Source organism: Hypanus sabinus, chromosome 31, assembly GCF_030144855.1.
Source record: "Hypanus sabinus isolate sHypSab1 chromosome 31, sHypSab1.hap1, whole genome shotgun sequence".
Lineage (NCBI taxonomy): Eukaryota > Metazoa > Chordata > Chondrichthyes > Myliobatiformes > Dasyatidae > Hypanus > Hypanus sabinus.
Window position 1 is genome coordinate 37,599,605 of NC_082736.1, and position 23,390 is coordinate 37,622,994.

General features: G+C 47.0%; 1 protein-coding gene across 3 annotated transcripts; it reads right to left on the reverse strand.

The window, feature by feature from the left end:
• Positions 1–646: 646 nt before the first annotated feature.
• On the reverse strand, positions 647–22,447 carry LOC132384102 (solute carrier family 22 member 6-A-like). Of its 3 annotated transcripts, none has more exons than XM_059955440.1 (10): positions 21,984–22,447; positions 21,593–21,696; positions 16,899–17,053; positions 14,333–14,444; positions 13,379–13,502; positions 12,749–12,861; positions 5,845–6,059; positions 3,927–4,035; positions 1,297–1,500; positions 647–924 (listed from the first exon to the last, which is right to left on the reverse strand). In XM_059955440.1, the coding sequence occupies exons 1-10, from the start codon at positions 22,383–22,385 to the stop codon at positions 831–833; spliced, it is 1,632 nt and encodes a 543-aa protein (XP_059811423.1). In that variant the 5' UTR covers positions 22,386–22,447; the 3' UTR covers positions 647–830. The 3 variants fall into 3 exon arrangements, with proteins under 3 accessions (XP_059811423.1, XP_059811422.1, XP_059811424.1); XM_059955439.1 differs by having other exon boundaries at positions 14,276–14,444; positions 21,984–22,446; XM_059955441.1 differs by lacking the exons at positions 647–924; positions 1,297–1,500 and adding an exon at positions 2,720–3,500 and having other exon boundaries at positions 14,276–14,444.
• Between the last annotated feature and the right edge of the window lie 943 nt (positions 22,448–23,390).

Consider the following 23,390-nt stretch of genomic DNA (forward strand, 5'->3'; position numbering starts at 1 on the left):
AGAAGCAGCTTCTTCCCCTCTGCTATCAGATTTCCAAACAGACTATGAACCCATGGACACCACCTCACCATCATTTATACAGGGTGGAGTCGGCTCCTCCTGTCCTTTGTCCAATTTCACCCTAGCCTAATCATGGGGCAATTTACCAATGATCAATTAACCTACCGAACATTAACCCTTCAGACTGTGGGAGGAAACCAGAGCACCGGGAGGAAACCCACACGATTACGGAGAGTGCTTGCAAACTTACAGACGGCGTTTGGAATTGTTCCGGGTCACCTGTACTGTAAAGTGTTGTGCCAACCACCAAGTTACCGTGCCACCCTACGCAAACACAAGAGATTCTTCAGGTGCTGGAAATCCTAAGTAACACACACAGAATACTGGAGGAACTCAGCATTTGGAGAGGAATAAAGAGTCAATATTTTTGGCCAAGGCTCTTCTTCAGGACTCTCAGCCTGAAACATTGACTGTTCATTCTCCTTCATAGATGCTGTCTGACCTGCAGATTTCATCCATCATTTTGTGTGTGAATATGATCTGACCTGAATCTGGTCTGGAATTGAAACCAAAGTTAGTCCTCTCCGCCTTTTTACATTTCCGTCATCATCATGAAAATCTGAAATTCAATGTCACTTCAGAGAAATTGGAGCTTCAGTTCACTTTATTGATTGTTTTGTGAGAGAGTCACTGTGCACATCCACATCACAACACCAGAAACGGAAGGAGGAACTGTCCATTTGGCCCGTCCAGCCTGTCCTGTTAATACCATCACGGCCGACCTGTCTTCAAGTGGCCATAGGGTGCGACGGAGTCTGGATGGGATGTGCTTAAACTTTTTGTTCCATGAGCGATGCATGACCTTCCCGCAGTGGGATATCTTCATTCTTTAATTTGCTGGCTCTTTTAGAGCTCGTCATGGCTCTAAACAGAAAAAAGTACTCTGCTCATTATGACTATCACATCTCTCATTCTCATCCATCATGAAGGTCCCTCACCTCCCAGGACATGGCCTCTTTTCATTGCCACCATCAGAGAGGAGGTACAGGAGCCTAAAGACACACACTGAATGTTTTAGGAACAGCCTCTTCCCCTCCATCCCCTGGAATTCCTGTGCACCCTCTCTGGTCTCTCATCATAACGAAACCTCTCCACCACAGGGAATATCTTGGTGAATCTCTCTTGTACCCCCTCCAGCTCTAACACATCTCTCCCACCGAGTGGAGACCTAGAAATGCACCGTTTCTGTTGGCCTTGGTGTTTTGGGAACCCCAGTCAGCACGCGACGATACCAACCTGTTCTCTACATCTTCAATTGTTTCTGGTAACGGGATGTTCCGTGTCTCCAGAAGGAAGAAGGCAGTTATACCTGCGACTACAGTCATTCCGCCATATATCAGAGATGGCAAAAAGGGGATGTAATCGCCAGTCAGTCTTATAATGGGTGCCACCATTGCGCCCACCCGGGCCATGGTACCTACGAGCCCCATTCCTGTCTGCCTGTTGGAGAGGACGCAGAGAAACAGAATGAGTTATCAGTTTTGGAAGATCTTAAGGCTGGATCTGTGTGGTACGTGGCAAAGTCCATAGAGAGACAGGCCCTTCGGCATAGTGGAGTTATTGCCAGAGGATGGCTCCTCCATCACAGATTGTTGCGAAGTGTAATTCCTTTCACGAGGCTCTCATCTTGCCAGACCCGTGCAGTAAGGATGCGCATAGTGCTCTGTGGGAGGACGTTGAGGGTCAGCCCTGGGGGCGGTTAGCGTCTCGATGCACTGCTATCTTTAGTGGATCTGACCAGTGCCCTCAGCCAGCTGCAGAGAGGTCAGATGGGTTGACAGTGGAATTTCTCCAGGCCTTCTGGGACATCCTAGGGGGTGCTTATGCAGGGGTATTGGGGGGAGAGCATGGCGAGAATCCCTCCCTTGGTGCTGAGCAGTCGTGGCCCTGTTGCCAAAGAAGAGGGAACTCCATAGCCTGCAGAACTGAGCCCCAGTATCCCCCTCAGGACGGACTACAAGATCTTTGTCCAGGTGACGGCCAATCATCTGGGGTCCGTGCTGGCGGACCTGGTCCGCCCTGACCAGTCCTACACAGTCCCAGCTGATCGATCCAGGACAATCTCCACCCTGTCCGGGATCTGATTTTCCTGTACCAGGAGGCTGGTCTGTCAGTGGCCTTTCTCTCCCTCGACCAACAGAAGAGCTTGATAGGGTGCACCACGAGTATCTTACTGGGACTCTGCGAGCATCCGGGGTCAGGCCACAGTTTGTGTCCCACGTCTGAATGCTGAACGCTGCCGCGGAGTGCCTAGTGCAGGTGAATGAGTCCTTGACAGCACCTTTGTGCTTTGGGAGGGGAGTGCACAAGTGGGACACCTGCACTCGGTCTGTGTGGAGTTATTCCTGTGCCTTCTCTGGAGGAGGTTAATGAGCTTGGTTCTGCGTGAACCGGAACCTGTCGGCTTACGCTGATGACACCATGACCCAGTCGACTTGCAGAGGATGTGAGAGTGTTCCTGCTGCATCCTCTGCAAGAGTCCACTGGCGGAAGAGTGCTTGCCCCCTGGTGGACTTCCTACCAGCGGGTTTGAGACCCTTTGCATGGAGCACCGTGCGCCTCCTCTACTTGGGGTCAGGAGGCTTGGCTGGTGAACTGGCGGGAGTTGGAAACAAAGATCTCTGAACCGCTGGTGCGCTGGTCGGGCGTCCATCGTGCGATCTCGAACCGGGGGGGGGGGGGGGGGTTGGCGGTGGATTTTAGTTGACAATCAGTTGGTTGCCTCCATGGTGAGATACTGGCTGTCTGTATTGGTCCCACCCACAGCGTTCATGTCCAGGACCCAGAAGAGGTTGCTGGATGACTTCTGGGGCAACAGGAGGCATTGGGTCTCTGCAGCGGGCGGACAGTACTCCGTGGATACCCAGGAGGCTGTTTCCCACCTCAGGACCCTGCAGAGGTGTCAGGAGTTGTGGACACTGCCTGCAGGGGGTCACGGGAATCCCAGTGGACAGCATCAGCCATGCCACCCTGAGTGATTTACCCCACTTCTCCTGGGAGCTGTGGAGAGTATGGGGTCTGGCCTCATCCAGACAGTGTGATCCTGCGCTGGGGGGGTGGGGGGCTGGTACCCACCAATCACGGTGGATGTAGGGAAGGCACGGGGAAGTGGAGGGTTTCTGTCTGCACCACCAGCCAATGTGCTCATTGGACCCAGGCCTCAGGAGACCACGTGGGAGAGGGTCCCACACAACATGAGCCGATCCGCGGGGTTGCCCACCGTGTGTTTCCATGACACTCTGAAGCGCTTCTTCTGCAGACTGCTCCTTCTCACCTTTGTCTGCCGACCGGACTCGCCTTGACTGTGCGTGTTACCGCTGGCAGCGGAGAAGGTCCCGAGTGAAAGTCTCTTTATGCAAGGGTGCTTCCCCTGTGCTTTGGGCCATCCCGTACAACAGATACCTGAGCAGGTTCACTGACGCTCCGTCTAGCTGTCCATTCTGCGGGCGGAAGGAGTCAGAGTACCAGGCTCATACGGAATGTGAAAGGTTGTTTCTCAAGGGGCCGCTGCTGCCTGCACTTTTGCCCACGTTCCCCAACTCTGGGCACCCACTTCAGAAGGGGGCAGGTTGAGAGGAGGATCTCCTGCTGGGTTTGCTCCTGGGCCTGGCCAAGATGGCCATTCAGGGGTCTAGGGAAGTGGGGATACGTTTGTGCCCGGCTGTTCTTGGAGAGGGAGCACGCAGTCACAATGGACACATTGGGGGACTTACAGGAGCGGGGCCCCCCAGGGTATTGGCTGTTTTATAGACGGTAGTAGCAGTATCTTAATTTGAGAATACTTGTTGTTAAAATATTGAATACTGTACCTTGTGCATATGTGTTGTAAATAAACCTTTAGAGGTTTGTGAAAAATAGGTACTCACCGGACCACCGTTGGGTAAAGTTCAGTGACATATAGATAGCAGCAGGTGAAGCTGGCGGAGAGACATCCCTTTCCCAAGGCAGCGAGTGAAGTCCGGACATTCTGCAAGTCTGCAAGAGCAACGGAGTCAACTTTCAAATGGCAGGAGGCTCACTTAAGGCATTGAAATGTGTAAAACAGTCAGAGAAGCAGTTAGTGTAAGACCATAAGACATTGGAACAGAATAGGCCATTCAGCTCATTGAGTCTTCTCCATTATTCCTTCATGGCTGATCTCAGATCCTACTCAACTCCATTCTCCCTGCCTTCTCACCGTATCCTTTGATGTCCTGATCGATCATGGAACGATCAACTTCCGCTTTAAGTATACACGCGGCCTTGGCTTCCACCGCAGAGCATTCCACAGACTTATCACTCCCTGAACAAAATAATTCCTCCATACCTCTGTTCTAAAAGGTCACCCCTCAAGTCTGAGCTTAGACTTCTCGTTCAGGGTATCCCCACCATAGGAAATATCCACTCCACATCCAACTTTCACACTCCACTTTCAACATTCGGTAGGTTTCAATAAGATCCCTCTGCATTCATCTAAATTCCAGTGAGTACAGGCCCAATGCTGCCAAGTGCTCCTCATGTTAACCCCTTCATTCCCAACATCATCCTCGTGAACCACCTCTGGACTCTCTCCACTGAAAACACAACCTTTCTGAGATATGGGCCCCAAATCTGTTGACAATACCCAAGGGCGGCCTGCCTAGTGCCTTATAAAGCCTCTATGTTATCTCCAGGATAGACCATCAATCGTTAGGACAGGCTTCCTGTCTCAAGACTCCCAGTTTCATGTATCAGGCTTCAATTTGCAGAAATCTGACTGGCCCATGGGCTTTTGGTGTTGACCGCTCAACTATCCGATGATGAGACTGTGAACTCCAGGCTCAAAGTTCAAGCTTGCTGGCTGACCTCCTGTTAACGTTGACGGCCAATCCCAGGAGCCACGGACCTGGAAAGCCCAACGTCCACAGATGTCTTTTGTCCACATTGCTTGACTTTGAGTGCTGAGCGGGCAGCCTGTCCTCTAAGCGCCCCCATATCCCTGTCCCTAAAGCAGGTCGGAGTTTGATGTTTTTTAATCCAAGGTTCTTTTGCAAGTTGGGAATAAGGCACTAAACCTTTTGCTTCATGACCATTCTGTTCAGTGTTGACAGTATAAAGAAAACTGAAAATGGACCGTGGTAGAGATCTAGAGGGAGAGGCAAAAGAGAGAAACAGAAGATGTTGTTGCTTCATGGTCAGCTTTTTATACACATCGATCAGTAACATTCCATTCTGATTTGCAGATCAGTCAGCCAATCAGAAACCCCATATTCAAATTACACAACACTGAGAGAAACTTCCAGAGCTTTCCAGATTCATACAAAGGTAACCACTAGGGGACATAAGAAAGAATTGCACATATAGTACTGTGCAAAATTCTTAGGTAGCTCGGGTGCCTAAGATCTTTGCACAGTACTGTAGTTGTCAACATGGAGCGGAAGTGAAGGATGTTGGGAATGGTGTGTCAGACTGGTGGCAGAGGAGCACCGGGGGTGCTGGGATGGGGCGAGGGGTGGCACAGGTGAAGATACACCCAACCCTGAGACACCAGGCAAGGGTGTTTGACTCCAAACAATTGTTTATTGATTATTAAAGATCAAAACCATCCCAACAAAAATAAAAAGCATCTAATTCAGAGACACAATCTCGACAGAGAATGGAGCTCGGTGCCGCCTTGGCTGGAAATTTCCATTGAAGGGAGACTGATAAAGAAACCTTTCAATTCCAAATAGGGACCTCGCTAACTGGATTGTCACAAGTGCAAACATTCTTATCCTTCTTCTTGAGAGATCTCAGGACATCAGGACATTGTTGACAAACTCCTACCTTTAGGAATCATGCTGTTTACCAGTATCGTGGACCCTGCCAGGGTGAGTGTGGTGACCTGTGTGAACCTTCTCCCGATCAGGCTCAGCGTCAGGAAGGCCGTGGTCTTTGCCGGAAAATCAACGGCTCCAAAGATGAGCTGGATGAGGTAGATGTTGACTCCGAACCCTTGCAGGTCGATCGACAGCCCATAATAGGCGAAGCTCGTTGAAAACCTGTTCACACAAAAACAAAACACAAAATGTGCGGAGTGGAGATTTACCAGAATGCTGCCTGGATTAGAGAGCGTGTCTTGTGAGGATAGGTTGAGTGAGCTTGGGCTTTTCTCTCTAGAGTGAAGGAGGATGAGAGGTGAATTGATAGAGGTGTTCAATATAACAGGAGGCAAAGATCATGTGGACAGCCAGGGAATTTTTCCCGGGGTGGAAATGGGTAATGGGAGGAGGTGGGATTTTAATGTGATTGGAATTTAGAATTTATTTAAATCTTACATCTATCCCACAACGTGACGGAGTAAGAGCCTTTGCGTTATGACTCCATCGCAATGTACAGACATGTGAATTTATAAGTCTGATGCTTTGTAGGAAGAAGCTGTCCCGTAGCCTGTTGGTCCTGCCTTTAGAGTGTGGTAGCGTTTGCCAGGTGCAAGCAGTTGAAACAGTTTATGCTTGGCGTAACAGGTGTCCCCAATGATCTTCCAGGCCTTCTTTTTGCACCTGTTGGGGTAAATGTCTTCAATAGAGTGGAAGAGTGACACTAGAGATCATGCAAAGTATTTAAAGCACATTTAAAAGCTGCAGGTCGAACTTGCTGCACAGCGAGGAATAATATCTGCTTTAGGATCTGAACAAGGGGAGGAAGGTGAATATGGAGATATTGATTGCCATGATTTAGCAGATGAAGCTACTAGATACGGTTACGATAATTACGAAGCACTATTTCCCAAGCAACTCCCCCCCAGCACCCTACCAACGGGAGCCAGTGCTACCGTCTGCATGATTGGCACCCTGAGTTACTATCGGAGATGGGGGAGCAAATTAAAATCAGAATATAACATATACCACACTGTTAGGGGTACAACAGCTGAAAGGTATGGGACTAGTGGAATAAAGTTTTGGCACAGACTAGAGGGGCCAAATTGCCTGTTTTCCATGCTGTAGTGTTATGTCGTTCTATATTGCAAAGGATATCGGGACATGTGTGCTCAAAGAGGATCCTTGACAGCTTTTCCAAGCAGCTAGTCATCAGGGATTTCTACACGTCCAAGATGACTCCGAGGAAAGGAGATTGGTTATAATGTGTTCACATCCAAATATACAGTCAACTTTGCCAGATGGACAATGACATGGTGGGGGAACAAGTGAGGAACTGAAAAATGCAATAATGACAGTTAGGGGGACCTGGTAGATGTACTAGCCAAATGTTACCACTGTATTTGCATCCTGTTTATGGACTGTTCCAAGGGGTTTATGGAACAGCATTAGAGCAGGACCATTTAGGAGCAGAACCCTCAAATAGGTGGTTGAGGGCACTGGTGTCTCACTGTACCAATGGCTATAAAAAAAAGCATTGGAAATCATTGATCTTTCTGAACCTAACACGCTGAGGAAAATGAGTAGAGCAGGGGAAAAGGAGATACAAGAACCAACTAAACTCTCTAATGGGAAGGTGATGCTTATTAAAAGTCAGGCAACCACCTGGAGAAATGAGCCTCCCTGCTGAGCTTTCAAGTGGCAAGGAAAGGCAGAGTAAATGGAACAGGGCCAGGAACAGAGAGAACTGAAAGTAGAATAATTAGATGCTTTAACTGGTCAGGAGGAACACATTAAGAGAGAATGTCCAAACCTGAAACGAGGAAGAGGAGAGCAAAGTGGTTTGCCCTTGGAGGGGCCAGAAAGACTGAGCCCACAAAATACATGGTGAAGGCACCACCATCCAGGGAATTAAACTCTGAGCTTCAGTGATGGTGTCAGGCCTTACCAACATGGGTGTGTGACACAAGGTGGAATGAAACCGGAAGACCTCTACTGAGTGGTAGGGTCAGAGGCCACCATGTTACCTTTTTATCGGACACTGGAGGATCCCGAACCACCATCAACAACACAATTTGGGAGATAAAAGGTAAAGTTATCCTAAGTGGACACACAGGACATTAACAAATTGGACATGAGAGTGTACCATTGGAAATAAGAATAAGAGACTTAGTATTGGAACATTCAATTGGAACTACCCAGCGAACAGAAACATATACTGGGGAGTGATTATATGGACAATGCGGGGCTTTGTTTTGACCCAGTTAATTGTATGATTTAGCAGATGCTGACTGGTATGAATAATATACACCACATGCAGATCTCGGTAGAATATTCTCGGTAGAATGTGGATAAAACTAGAGAACATGAGCAATGAACATGAGAAGGTGCAGCTAATTATTGCTCAGAATTCAGGGGCATTTGCACGGCACAAGCACTTGTGTGTGCAATGTGTGCATACAAGGTCCAGACCCCAAAGTACATGAGCAATATAAGACTGTAAGATATAGGAGATGTAGGCCATTCGGCCCATCAAGTCTGCTGCGCCATTCAAACACGGGTGATCCAATTCTCCCAGTCATCCTCACCCCTGCCTTCCCATGTGTTTCCCAAAAAAAGGCAGATGAAGGTGTACGTAAGGTAATACAGAGTTTGGTACAAGGGGTTCTGAAGCCTGTTGCCTCCACCAATAACTCACCCGTATGATCAGTGAGGAAACCAGATGGTAGATGGAGGATGACAATTGGCAATGGAGAGCTGAATAAAGTAACTCCGTTAACAGTCACAACTGTAGCAACTAACCTGGAGTCAGTGGTTGAACAGAATGAACGAACACAGTGGTTCACGTTTTAGGTATAACTAATAGATTTTGCTCTAACCCACCAGAATGAGAGTATCGATACAAGTTTGCATTTATCTTTCAGGGGCAGTGGTATACATTGACTGCCCTACCGCAGGTTTTCCATAATTCACCATCTATATTAGGGGAATGGTTAAAACAGTTTTCAAAGCCTGGGTGCCTGGTACAATACATAGATGATCGACTCCTGGAGACTGAAACCAATCTAGAACATTGTCAGCTATTGACAGAACTGCTGTAATTATTAAGTGCATTGAGACAAAAGGTAAACCCTAAAAAAGAACAGGTGATGAAACAAGTAGTTAGTTATTTGGGAATGACCTTGACACCGAGTTAAAGAAAAACTGATAAACGAAGTTTAGAATTGTTTATGAAATTGCCTATCCCCGAGACCTGAAATGGCTGTGATCTGTTCTGGGGCTGGTGGATACAACACCAGCCCCACCAGCAACACCTTCGTCTTAACAAAGGAGCAGATATAGGCCATTCGGCCCTTCAAGTCTGCTCCGCGATTCCATCATGGATGATCCATTTTTCCCCTCCTCACTCCCACTCCCTGACCTTCTCCTCATAACCTTTGATGTCATGTCCTATCAAGAGCCTATCAGCTCTGCTTTAAATATACCCAATGACCTGACATCCACAGCTGCCTGTGGTAATAGATTCCACCATTTTATCACCTTCTGATGGAAGAAATTTCTCCATATCTCTGTTTTAAATGAACACCCCTCTGTCCTGAGGCTCTGCCCTCCTGTCCTAGACTCCCAGATTGTGGAAACATCCTTTCCCAGTACAGACCAAGAGCTATCAAATGTCCCTCATATGGTAACCCTTTGATCCCTGCAATAATCCTTGTGAACCTCTTCTAAACCCTCTTCAATGCCACCACATCTTTTTGTAAATGAGGAGTCCAAACTGTTCACAATAGTCAAGGTGAGATCTCACCAGTACCTTATAAAGCATCAGCATCACATCTCTGCTCTTGAATTCTTGAAATGAATGCTAACATTGAGGTTTCCTTCCTCACCACTGACTCCACCTACAAGTTAACCTTCAGGATGTTCTGCACAAGTTCTCCCAAGTCTCTTTGCATCTCAGGTTTTTTGATTTTCTCCTCATTTAGAAAATAGTATGTACATTTATTTCTTCAACCAAATTGCATGACCATGCATTTTCCAACATTGTGTTTCATTTGTCACTCTATTGCCCATTCTCCGAATCTAAGTCCTGTACAGCCTGTTTCTTCAACCCTTGGATCATTTGCAAACCTCGCATTAAAGCCATCATCTAAATCATTGATATACAGCATAAAAAGAAGTGCTCCCAATACTGACCGCTGTGGAACACCTCTCGTCACTGGCAGATGAACAGGAAAGGATCCTTTTATCCCTACATGCTACCTCCTACCAATCAACCAATGCTCTAACCATGCCAGTAACTTGCAGGTAATAGCACCGGCTCTGAACTTGGTAAGCAGCCTCATGTGTGGCACTTTGTCAAAGACCTTCTGAAAGTCCAAATAAACAACATCCACTACATCCCATTTATCTATACGACATATAATTTCCTCAAAATTTTCGAAGAGGGTCGTCTTGCAAGATCTTCCCTTTAGAAAACCATGCTGACTTTGTCCTATCTTGTCCTGTGTCAACAAGTACTCCATAACCTCATCCTCAGCAATTGACTCCAACATCTTCCCAAACACTGAGGTTAGATGAACTGGTCCGTAATTCCCTTTCTGCTGCTTTCCTCCTTTCTTAAAGAGTGCAGTAAAATCTGCAAATTTCTATTCCTCTGGCACCTTACCAGAGTCCAATGATTTTTGAAAGATCATTTTGAAAGACTCCACAATCTCTTCTGCCACCTCTTTCAGGACATTAAGGTTCAGTTCATCTGGTCCGGGTGACTTCTGTACCTTTAGGTCTATCAGCTTTCTGAGCACTTTCTCCTTTGTAATAGTAACTACATTCAGTTCTCTTCCCTCACACCCTTAAAAGTTCGGCACACTGCTCAGCAAAATACTCATTCAGTGCATCTGCGATCTCCTTGTCCCCCATTATTTTTTCTCTGCTCTCATTTTCTAGTGGTCCTATATCCACTCTCATCTCTCATTTTTTTTTACATACTTGATAAAGCTTTACTATCCACTTTGACATTGTTTGCTTGCATGCTTTCTTTTTGCTTCTCTCTGTAGGGTTCAAAAGCTTCCCAATCCTCTGTCTGCCCACTAATTTTTGCTTTGTTGTATGCCAGCTTTCTTGCTTTTGCATTAGCTTTGACTTTCCTCCTCAACCATGTTTGTAGTATTTTGCCATTTGAGTACTTATTCATTTTTGGAATGCATCTATCCTACACCTTGCTCATCTTTCCCAGAAAATCCACGCCATTGCTACTCAGCTGTCATCCCTGCCAGCTCACCTTTCCAATTTTGCTTTGGCCAGCTCCTCTCTCATACCTCTGTAATTTGTTTTACCCCATTTAAATACTCGTATATCAGACTTCACTTTCTCCCTATCCAGTTTCAGGTTGAACTCAATCATATTGTGATCACTGCCTCCTAGGGTAGCTCCCTAATCACCATGGTTCATTACACAACACCCAATCCTGTATAGCTGATCCCCTAGTAGGCTTAGCTACAAACTGCTCTAAAAATCACCTCTTAGCCACTCAACAAACTCAGTCTATTCAGATCCATTTCCAACCTAATTTTCCCAATTGCATGTTGATATCGACCATGACTATCATACCATTGCCCTTCAGGCACACCTTTTCTATTTCCTGTTCTAATCTTTGGTCCACATCCCAGCTATTGTTGGGAAGGAAAACACTGCGAGCAACGTCAGCAGATCACACTACCTGACACTGAACCAGAAGCTTGCAAATTCCCTGCTTAGATTTCACATTGCAGCACACTCCACAACCAACAGCTCTCCAGCTATGCTGTTCTTGGGTGTCCCTCACGCTCACTCTTGGATCTCTTCAAACCCGTTCTCAGAAGCAGTGTCCAGGACAAACAGCTGAGACAAACCGAGGACTCCTCAAACAAGGAGGTTCAATGTTTCACTCCTGGACAAGCAGTCCTGGTGGGCGACTACAGAGGTGATCAAATGCGGGTACTTAGACAGACCTGAACCATTCTCCTACACAGTGGAGATTACGTCTGATGTGATCTGGAGTCGATTCATCGATCAGTTGAGGAGAGCAGAGACGATTGTTGGAGAAGAAAGGTGCTCAAAACTGTCAGAACCACTTTGTGCAGTCCCAGATTCAACTCCTACAATCACCACGGGGTAAGTCTCAGAACCTGAGATAGTTTCACAGCAACAAGTCTCATGTGCTAAGCAGATTAGGAAAGACATTATCCCACAAGAGTAAGAAATTCTCAACAGTGATTAAAGCTTTAGTCCTGAATGGGACAATTTATAATTTGCAATGCTGTGGATGTTTGTATAGTAGTTGGATTATATACTGTGGTATTCTTTCTCTCTCTCTCTCTCTCTCTCTCCCTCCCACCATCTTCTCTGTCCCCCCCCCCCACCAGTATCCAAACTGACAGCATCAACATCGATCTCTCAAAGTTCAGTTAACTTCTCCCCCTCCCATCTGCTCTCTTTTTTCATTCCTCATTCTGGTTCCTCTCTCAACCCTTGTCTTCTCCTCACCCTCCCATCACCTCCCTCGTACTCCTCCTCCTTCTCTTTCTCCCACGGCTCACTCTCCACTCCTATCAGATTCCTTCTTCTTCAGCCCTTTAACTCTTCCACCAATCACCACAGCTCCTTACATTTTCCTCACCCCTACATCTTATTCTGTCTTCTTCCTGCGTCCTTTCCAGTCCTGATGAAGTGCCTCGGCCTGAAACACAGAATGTTTATTCCACTCCATAGCTGCTGTCTGACCTGCTGAGCGCCCCTAGCATTTTGTGTGTGTGTTGCTCTGGATTTCCAGCGTTTACTGAATCCCTTGTGTTTGTGGTCACTGTCCAGGTCCAAGGATAAAGAAGCTCACTCACCAAACCACCATCATACAACAGGTGATCCGTCGCATCACTGGTGTCCGGAACAGATCCAACACACTCTGCTTCTTGGCAGTGAGCTGGTCATTCTCCACACTCGCCTTCAGAATCTGTGGAACACATGGTGTCGGTCAGAATGAAAAATGCAAACGTAGTCATCGCTGTACACAAAATGCTGGAGGAAATCTGCAGGTCAGGCAGCAGCTATGGACGGAGTTTCCTCCGGGTGCTCCGGTTTCCTCACACATTCCAGAGCAGTGTGGCTTAGGGTTAGTGAGTTGTGGGCATGTTATGTTAGCACAGGAAGCGTGGTGACACTCGCTTTGATTGCTCATTGGTCATTGGATTTGGTCATTGACGCAAATGGCGCCGTTCACGGAACCGGCGCCAACATTAACCGACCCACAATACACCTGTACGTCATTGGGATGTGGGAGGAAACTGGAGCTCCCGGAGGAAGTGCACAGAGTTACAGGGAGAACTCTTTACAGACAGCGGCGTGAATCAAACCCGAATCGCCGTCTCTGTAAATCGTTGCACAAACTGCTGAACTACTGGGCCATCAAGCAGCGGTTGTGTGCAGGAGTTAAGAGCGCCAGATTGCTCATGCCAGTATGATTTGCTTACTTTGACTGTAAGCCTCTCCCCTTCTGCCTCCCGGCCATTCACCTTCGCCGCCCTCTTCAGCTGCTTCAGAGCAACGTGTTCCTTGCCGTTCACGATGAGCCATCGGGCCGACTCCGAGAGCCACCTGTGACAGCAAGGGTGATAACTCATTGCAGGTTGATTGAAAGAACGCAGGACTTGAGTTATAGGGGAAGCCTGAAGGGGTTTAGGACTTTATTCCCCAGAGTGTAGGAGAATGGGGGGAGATCTGAATGAGGTATGCAAAATTATGAGGGGTATAAATAGGGTAAATGCAAGTCGGCTTTCCCCACTGAGGTTGGGTGGGTCTACAACCAGAGATCATGGGTTAAGGGTGAAAGGTGATATATTTCAGGGGAATTTCTTGACTCTGAAGGTGGGAAATGGGGTCCCGGTATTTAAAGAGAGTGTGATTGGACTCCAGTCTTGAAATTGAACATAGTGAGACAGGATTTCAGATTATCCGCGGTTCTATGGAATCTCACTGTGGATTGATAACGCCTTGACCCCATCGTTCCTTGTTTATTTACCATTTTCCTTATCGCCCCTGAAACTCTCTCTTTGCCCCCGCTCCCAGTGGACCGAGATAGTAGTGGTTGGTGTTACTCTCCTACACTACCAACGACCCAGGTTCAATTCCCACCGCTGTCTGTAGGACTGTTGTACATTCTCCCCGGGGACACGTGGATTTCCTCCAGGTGATCCGGTTTCCTCCCAAGTTAGTCGGTGAATTGTCACATGGGTGTCATTGGGCCTCGTGGGCCTTTTGGTCAGGAGGGGTCTGCTACTGTGCTGTAGCTCAAAATGAAATAAATATGACAGGCTAACAGTGGGTTCTTTGATTCCAGTACATCAGAGACAAGTGGAGTTGGACATTACCAGGAATAAAGGAAGAAGACAAAGAATGGGGTAGAGACCGAGAGCTGGAGCCAATACCAATCCTTTAGACCGTAGGCGATCCCGGCCAGTAAGATCTGACCAAGCGTGTAACAGAAGGAACCACTCATCGAAATAGGAGTTCGAAATCTGGTTGGAATCCATTCAATATCTGGGTGGAAAGTGGGGGAGAGACAGTGTGTTAATTAAAGTGGAATCTGTCTGCACCTCTTTTCCCTCCTCCATCCTCTCTACCTGCTCATCATTCTGCTAGGTCCCCTCCCCACACTGTTGACATCTGCCTTCTTCAACCCCCCTCCCCTTTACCGTTCACTCCATCCTCCTCTCCCAACTGATATCATCAACTTCAGTCCTTTGTTACCCCACCCACTGTCACTATCCCCACTACCCCTCCTCCATCTGCCCATCACTCCACCTCATCTGGATCCACCCATCACCCTGCCCAGCCTCTATCCCTATACCTACTCTCCTCTCTCCATCTACCTCTCACTCCTTCTCACCTGAATCTACCCATCACCTCCCAGCCTCTGTCATTATTCCCACTCTTACTCCCTCCTCCATCTGTCTTTCACCCTTTACCCTCACATAAATCCAGCAATCACCTTCCAGATCATTCCCCACTCTTTCAAGTTGGTGAGTGCCAACATCTCTGAAGATCTATCTGGGCTAACACATTGATGCAGTGGTTATATTTTATTCGGAGTCTGAGGAGGCCTGGAATGTCAACAAAGACATTCGCAAGTTTCTACAGATACACAGCGGAGAGGATTCTAATTGGCTGCGTCACTGTCTGGTATGGAGGGAGGCGTTACTGCACAGCTAAAGCTATAAAGAATGGAGTTACGGTAAGGCAAGAGTTAACATAATATCCAGGCAAGGATGGAGTGCAGAGAGCCCAGGAAAGAAAGGTCTTGCAGAGCATCGCTTCCCTGTGCACAGCAGGGGACTGGAGACATTTCACAGGAGATGAGATCAGGGTGTGAAACACACACACCAAGAAAGGGACATTTGCTTTAGGCATCCGTTAGTCTCAAGAGACCATGGATTTACGCCTTGGAAAGTTTCCAGGTTGCAGGCCTGGGCAGGTTTGTACGGGAGACCGGCAGTTGCCCATGCTGCAAGTCTCCCCTCTCCTCGTCACTGATGTTGTCCAAGGGAAGGGCAAGGGCTGATACAGCTTAACAATGTGTGGTTAAGTGCCTTGATCAAGGACATAACACACTGCCTCAGCTGAGGCTTGAACTAGCGAACTTGAGATCACTAAACCAACACCTTAACCACTTGGCCACGCACTAACACCTTGCTTTACGAACTTCTGCTTATTATCATCGGTTGTCCGCTTGTAGCTTTTATTGACTTTAACAGCTCTATCGTGAACAGCAATTGATCTTGTCAGGAAGGAATCTGACTATACACAATTTACCAAAAGGTCAGTATCTGTAACTGCGAGTCATTTCTGTAGAAAAATGGCATTATCTGATCAAATGTGACAACACTTTGGTGACAGAGACCAAGCTGTTCTCCTTGTGCATGAGGAAAGAAAGTCTGATTGAGGAACGAGAAGTTCACAGAGTCTAGTTATCGATGACAGCGCACTCAAAGCGGGGACAGATTGATTTCTGTGGGAATTGAAGAATGGAAGTGGTTGGTCAGTCATGAAGGGTCAGAGGGAGAAACTTCTCCCTCTCACCCCTTCAAACCTGACTACATTACATGAGGGTCCAACCCCTGTGAATGAGCCATAAGACCATTAGGGTATATCAGGTTGTGGGAGGAGCCAAAGATGGCACCAGCAATGTTGGCGGACCAGGATGACTTCTTCCAGTTTGTCCATGAATCAGTTTAATTTCGTCTTTTCTCATGTCTTTTTTTTCCCTTTTCAGGGTAGCTGGGGTCCTGTCGGAGTCCATGATCAACAGCTTTAGCTCAAACTGTGGTTATTCATGGGTGGTGGATACTACTGTTGAAAGAAGGCCTCTGCACGCGAGCGAACACTCTCTCCATCTTGATTGTGAGTGAGGGTCTGCTGTTCCTCAAATCGGGGAACTCGGACAAGAGACACAGCAGGCTGTAACACAGAGGGAAATAGGGAGCCGTTGGTCTCCCCCCTCTCTGTGGTATCTCCCTCCTTTGCAAGTGAGAGAGAGCCTGCTTGAGATTTCGAAGTGTTGGGATGGAAGGAAGTTTTTGTTGGTCTCTAGATCATCTCCCACTATTGGAAACATCCTCTCCACGTCCACTCTATGTCAGCCTTTCAATATTCAATATGTTTCCATGAGAACACCCTTCATAAAACAAGTGAGGAGACTGAGGGCCACCGAATATTCCTCGTACATTAACACTGTCATTTCTGGCATCATTCTCCTGAACTTCCTCTTGACCCTCTCCAATTACAGCAGATCTTTTCTTAGTCACTCCAAGTGTGGTGTGACCTTATTAATTCTCAGGTTTATATCCTTGTTTTTATATTCCAGCCCTCTGGAAGTCAATGCTAATGTAACATTTGCAATGAATTCCACAGATTCATCACCCTCCGGCTGTAGAAGTCCCTTCATCTCTGTTCTTAAGAGACTGTCCCTCTTCGCTGGGGCAACTGTTTACTCACTGAGAGATATGCTGTTGATGATGACACCCGACAAGCCGACCCCCGACAGAAATCTCCAGAAGCAGAAGAGCGGGAAGGAGGAGGAGAACGCTGCACACGTCCCCGACACTGCAAGCAGCAAGTACGACCATTGCAGTAGGGTTCGACGGCCAAACCTGCCGGGCGAGAAGCATTGGGTAAACACCGTTGAACACCTAGTTAGGAATAGTCAGCATGGATTTGTGCATGGAAGGTCATGTTTGACAAATCTTATTGAATTTTTTGAAGAGGTTACGAGGAAAGTTGACAAGGGTAAGCAGTGGATGTTGTCTATATGGACTTCAGTAGGGGCTTTGACAAGGTTCCGCACGAAAGGTTAGTTAGGAAGGTTCCATCGTTAGGTATTAATATTGAAGTAGTAAAATGGGTTTAACAGTGGCTAGATGGGAGATGCCAGAGAGTAGTGGTGGATAACTGTTTGTCAGGTTGGAGGCCGGTGACAAGTGGTGTGCCTCAGGGATCTGTATTAGGGCCAATGTTGTTTGTCATATACATTAATGATCTGGATGATGGAGTGGTAAATTGGATTAGTAAGTATGCAGATGATACTAAGGTAGGTGGCATTGTGGATAATGAAGTAGGTTTTCAAAGCTTGCAGAGAGATTTAGGCCAGTTAGAAGAGTAGGCTGAATGATGGCAGATGGAATTTAATGCTGATAAGTGTGAGGTGCTACATTTTGGTAGGAATAATCCAAATAGGACATGCATGGTAAATAGTAGGGCATTGAAGAATGCAGTAGAACAGAGTGATCTAGGAATAATGGTACATAGTTCCCTGAATGTGGAATCTCATGTGGATTGGGTGGTGAAGAAAGCTTTTGGTATGCTGGCCTTTATAAATCAGAGCATTCAGTATAGGAGTTGGGATGTAATGTTAAAATTGTACAAGGCATTGGTAAGGCCAAATTTGGGGTATTGTGTACAGTTCTGCTCATCGAATTATAGGAAAGATATCAACAAAATAGAGGGAGTACAGAGAAGATTTACTAGAATGTTACCAGGGTTTCAGCACCTAAGTTACAGGGAAAGGTTGAACTAGTTAGGTCTTTATTCTTTGGAGCGTAGAAGGTTGATGGGGGGCTTGATAGAGGTATTTAAAATTATGAGGAGGATAGATAGAGTTGACGTGGATAGGCTTTTTCCATTGAGAGTAGGGGAGATTCAAACAAGAAGACATTAGTTGAGAGTTATGGGGCAAAAGTTTAAGGGTAACACGAGGGGGAATTTCTTTACTCAGAGAGTGGCAGCTGTGTGGAATAAGCTTCCAGTAGAAGTGGTAGAGGCAGGTTTGGTATTATCATTTAAAGTAACCTTGGATGGGTATATTGACAGGAAAGGAATGGAGGGATATGGGCTGAGTGCGAGTCAGTGGGACTAGGTGAGAGTAAGCGTCGGCGCGGACTAGAAGGGCCGAGATGGCCTGTTTCTGTGCTGTAATTGTTATATGTTTATACGGTTAACAGGAGCCCACGCTGACATGACAGGAGAGCATTGGTAAGTGGCTCTGTGGTCCTGGTGGTGTACGGTTCCAGGGCCATCATAGAAAACAGAACATTACAGCACAGTATAACCCATCCTGTTGTACTGACCCTTAACTCACTCCAAGATCAATCTAACCCTTCCCTCCCACATATCCCTCCACTTGTCTATCATCCATATGCCTATCTAAGAGTTTCTGAAACCTCATGAATGTATCTCCCTGTACCCTAAACCCAGGCTGTGTATTCCACACACCCACCGCCCTACCTGTCATCACCGTCATTATCTGCCATGCCGTGCGAAGGGAACAATCATGACCTTTGCCCATCAATGTTCTTGGAAAATTTTTCTACAGAAGTAGTTTTGCCATTGACTTTAATGCAGACAAGTGTGAGGTATTGCACTTCGGAAGGTCAAACCAAGGTAGAACATACAAGGTAAATGGTAGGACACTGAGGAGTGCAGTAGAACAGAGGGATCTGGGAGTACAGATACATAATTCCCGAAAAGTGACATCACAAGTTGATAGGGTCATAAAGAGAGCTTTTGGTACATTGACCTTTATAAATCAAAGTATTGAGTATAAGAGTTGCAATGTAATGTTGAGGTTGTATAAGATATTGGTGAGATCGAGTATTGTGTGCAATTTTGGTCACCGAATTACAGGAAGGAAATTAATAAGGTTGAAAGAGTGTAGAGAAGGTTTACAAGGATGTTGCTGGGACTTGAGAAACTGAGTTACAGAGAAAGGTTGAATAGATTAGGACTTTATTCCCTGGAGCATAGGAGAATGAGGGGTGATTTGATAGAGGTGTATAAAATTATGATGGGTATAGATAGAGTGAATGCAAACAGGCTTTCTCCACTGAGGTTAGGGGAGAAAAAAAACCAGAGGTCATGGGTTAAGGGTGAAGGGAGAAAAATTTAAAGGGAACATTGTGTGTGTGGCGGGGGGGGGGGGGTCTTCTTCACGCAGAGAGTGGTGGGAGTGTGGAATGAGCTGCCAGATGAAGTGGTGAATGCGGGCTCACTTTTGACATTTAAGAAAAACTTGGACAGGTACATGGATGAGGGGTGTATGGAGGAATATGATCTAGGTGCAGGTCAGTGGAACTAGGCAGTAAAATAGTCGGCACAGCCAAGAATGGCCAAGAGACCTGTTTCTGTGCTGTAACGTTCTATGGTTCTATCGTTCTATGACTTCTTCTGGGCAGTGTCTTGAGTGATCCCAGCCATCATCAATACTCTTCAGAGATTCTCTGCCTATCATCAGTGGTTGCATAACCAGGACCTGTGATTTGCCCCAGTTGCACATACGACCATCCACCATCTGCTCCCATGGCTTCAAGTCACCCTGATAAGTGTTGGAGTGGGGGGTGCTACACTTTCCTCAAAGATACCCTTTCTATCTCCCCCTATATATTCCACTAAGAGTTTGGCCTCTGCTATTAGCCATTTCCCCTACGTCCATAGATCCCTCAACGTTGCTGCACATGTTGATATGGTGGTTATGAAGGATTGTGGTGTGTTGGGTTCATTAGTCGGGGGATTGAGTTCCATGAGATCCAGAAGATAAAGGAACAGAAGTAGGCCATTTGGCCCATCGAGTCTGCTCCACCATTCAATCGTGGGCTGATCCAATTCTTCCAGTCATGCCCACTCCCCTGCCTTCTCCTCATGCCCTTTGATGCCCTGGCTAATCAAGAGACTATCTATCTCTGCCTTAAATGCACCCAATGACTTGGTGTCCACAGCCACTCAGATTTACCACCTTCTGACTAAAGTAATTTCTCCGCAGCTTTGTTCTAAATGGACATCCTTCAATCCTGAAGTCATACGTTCTTGTCATGGACTCCCCTACCATGGGAAATAACTTTGCCATATCTAATCTGTTCAGGCCTTTTAACATTCAGAATGTTTATATAAGACTCCCCCCCCCCCCACCATTCTCTTGAACTCCCAGGAATACAGCTGTCAGATGTTCCTTATACAGTAATCCTTTCATTCTTGGAATCATTCTCGCGAATCTTCTCTGAACCCTCTCCAAGGTCAGTATATCCTTTCTAAAATAAGGAGCCCAAAACTGCATACAATACTCCAAGCATGGTCTCACGAGTGCCTTATAGAGCCTCAACATCACATCCCTGCTCTTATATTCCATTCCTTAAGAAATGAATGCCAACATTGCATTTACCTTATTCACCACCGACTCAACCTGGAGGTTAACCCAAGTCCCTTTGCATCTCTGCATTTTGAATTCTCTCCCCATCTAAATAATAGTTTGCTCGTTTACTTCTTCCACCATAGTGCAGAGATGAAGGGTTGAAGAGGTTTGCGGAAATGTTAGAGCTCTATAAATCTCTGTTTAGTCCACACTTGGAGTATTGTGTTCCGTTGTGGTCTCATTATAGGAAGGATGTGGAAGCTTCAGAGAGGGTGCAGAGGAGATTTACCAGGATGCTGCCTGGTCTAGAGAGCAAATTTTGTGAGGATAGGTTGAGTGAGCTGGATCTTTTCTCTTCGGAGTGAAGGAGAATGAGAGGTGACTTGATAGAAGTTGATGATAAGAGAAATAGGTTGAGTGGACAGTCAGAGTATTTTTCCCAGGGTGGAAATGGTTAATACGAGGAGACATGATTTTAAGGTGATTGGAAGGATGTATGGGTTGGGGATGTCAGAGTATTTTACTCTGAGAGTGGTGGGTCTGTGGATCGCCCTGCCTGGGGTGGTGATAGAGGCAGATACATTCAGAACATTTTAGGAGACTTAGGTAGGTATGTGGGGTCCACATCCAGAGATCCCGCAAAGTCGATAGGGTGGTTAAGAAGGTGTTTTGTCCTTCAGTAGTTGGAAGATTCCGTTCAAGAGTCTCGAGGTAATGTTTCAGCTCGATAAAACTCTGGTTAGACCACACAGCAGCTTAAACACTCTCATTCAGCAGTTGCTTCCCCTCCCCCCCAGATGCTGTTTGCCCCACTGAGTTTATCCAGAGATTAAAACGTCTCCACATTGCCCTTTGAGTGATTTGGATGTGTGACTGTCACTGTGCTGTGGGGTTTTAACGTGGATTCTAGTGTGCTTCTTGTGTTCTGTGGCTCCCAGCAAGAAGACGAATCTCACCATTGTTTGTGGCATCCATATTTTGATAATAAATAGACTTGGAACTTTGAACTTACTTGTCGGACAGTCTGCCCAGGACACAGGCTCCGATCAGTAGTCCGGCCATGTAGATCGACTGCACCATCCGCTTCAGAGACTTCCGATCACACACGAGGTCCCACTGCCGAAACAAGGGCACAACCGACCGTCACTGAGGACACGGACCCTGTGCTGCCCAATTACACCCTTGTGACAATTACCCTACTAACCCACACGTCTTTGCATTGCGGCAGGAAACCCACGCGGTCACGGGGAGAACGGACAAACTCCTTACAGACTGTGGCGGGAATTGAACCCGGGTTTCTGGCGCTGTAAAGCGTTGTGTCACTGCGCATTCTGTTTACTCCGTCAAGCCACCCCCTTCAGTACACCATCCCCCAGAAGTGAGGGGGGCATTTCCAGACATACCTCTGTCACGATCGTCGACGTGAACTGGGACCGGTCGTACACCCACCCATCAGTGCACGCCTGTGTGTCAGGTTGGCTCCCGTTGCCCTGCGTCTCGTTGGTGCCCAGGAGATGCCACTGTGGGGAGGTGTACATGCGGCACTTGTCCGGCCTCCCTTCCTCGTCCAGGGGCAGGAACACCCGGAGAAACTCCTCCCTCAGCGGCTCCTCCGTCACATTGAGGTACCGCGAGCCCTCGTCTCCCAGCTGCACCCGGCACCGGTGGTCGGGAACAGCAGCCACGAAGTTCTGGAGCAGATTGTGGCAGGACATGAACAAGTCCGGAAATGTCAGCAGGACAACGTGGATGGCTTGGAACTTCCCCAGACCTCCAACCATCTCCAAGAGGTCCCCAAAAGCCATGTCTGTGCAGCAGAAGGGCAGACAGGTATGTTAAGGCAGACTCTGCTGGAAATTGATGCCTAAACCTGCACTCAGTCTTTAGTATGTTATGTCTGGTAATGTGTAACATGCTGATAATAAGATTTAATTAATCATTGTAAACTGTTAAACCAAGTTTAATGCTGTTGTCGCTGTGAAATCATGTTCTAGGGAGCACAGGGTAAAGGAACACACACAAAATGCTGGTGGAACACAGCTGTCCAGGCAGCATCTATCGGGAGAAGCACTGTCGACATTTCGGGCCGAGACCCTTCATCAGGACTAACTGAAAGGAAAGATAGTAAGAGATTTGAAAGTAGGAGGGGGAGAGAAAATGCGAAATGATAGGAGAAGACCGGAGGGGGTGGGGTGAAGCTGAGAGCCGGAAAGGTCATTGGCAAAAGGGATACAGGGCTGGAGAAGGGAAAGGATTATGAGACGGGAAGCCTCGGGAGAAAGAAGGGGGAGCACCAGAGGGAGATGGAGAACAGGTAGAGTGATGGGCAGAAAGAGAGAAAACAAAAAGGAGGGGGGAAAATCTAAATATATCTGAGATAGGGGAGGAGGGGCATTAACGGAAGTTAGAGAAGTCAGGGTAAAGAAATTGCAAACACAGGGGATTCTGCAGGTGCTGGAAATCCAGAGCAACACACACAAAACGCTGGAGGAACTCAGCAGGCCAGGAAGTATCTCTGGAAATGAATGAACTGGAAAGGAAGGTTTAAAATGCCAGAAGAAGAATTTAAAGGAGCCGTTCAGAACATAGGGTGGTAGAATTCACCCTATGGTTTGAGAGGTCGCAGAGACACTCAGTGGCCACTTTATTAAGAATCTCTTGACCCTAATAAAGTAGACACTGAGTGTATGTCTGTGGTCTTCTGTTGCTGTAGCCCATTCAGTTCCACAATTTGACGTGTTGTGCATTCAGAGATGCTCTTCTGCACACCCCTGTGCACACACACAATAATGTATGGTTATTTGAGTTAC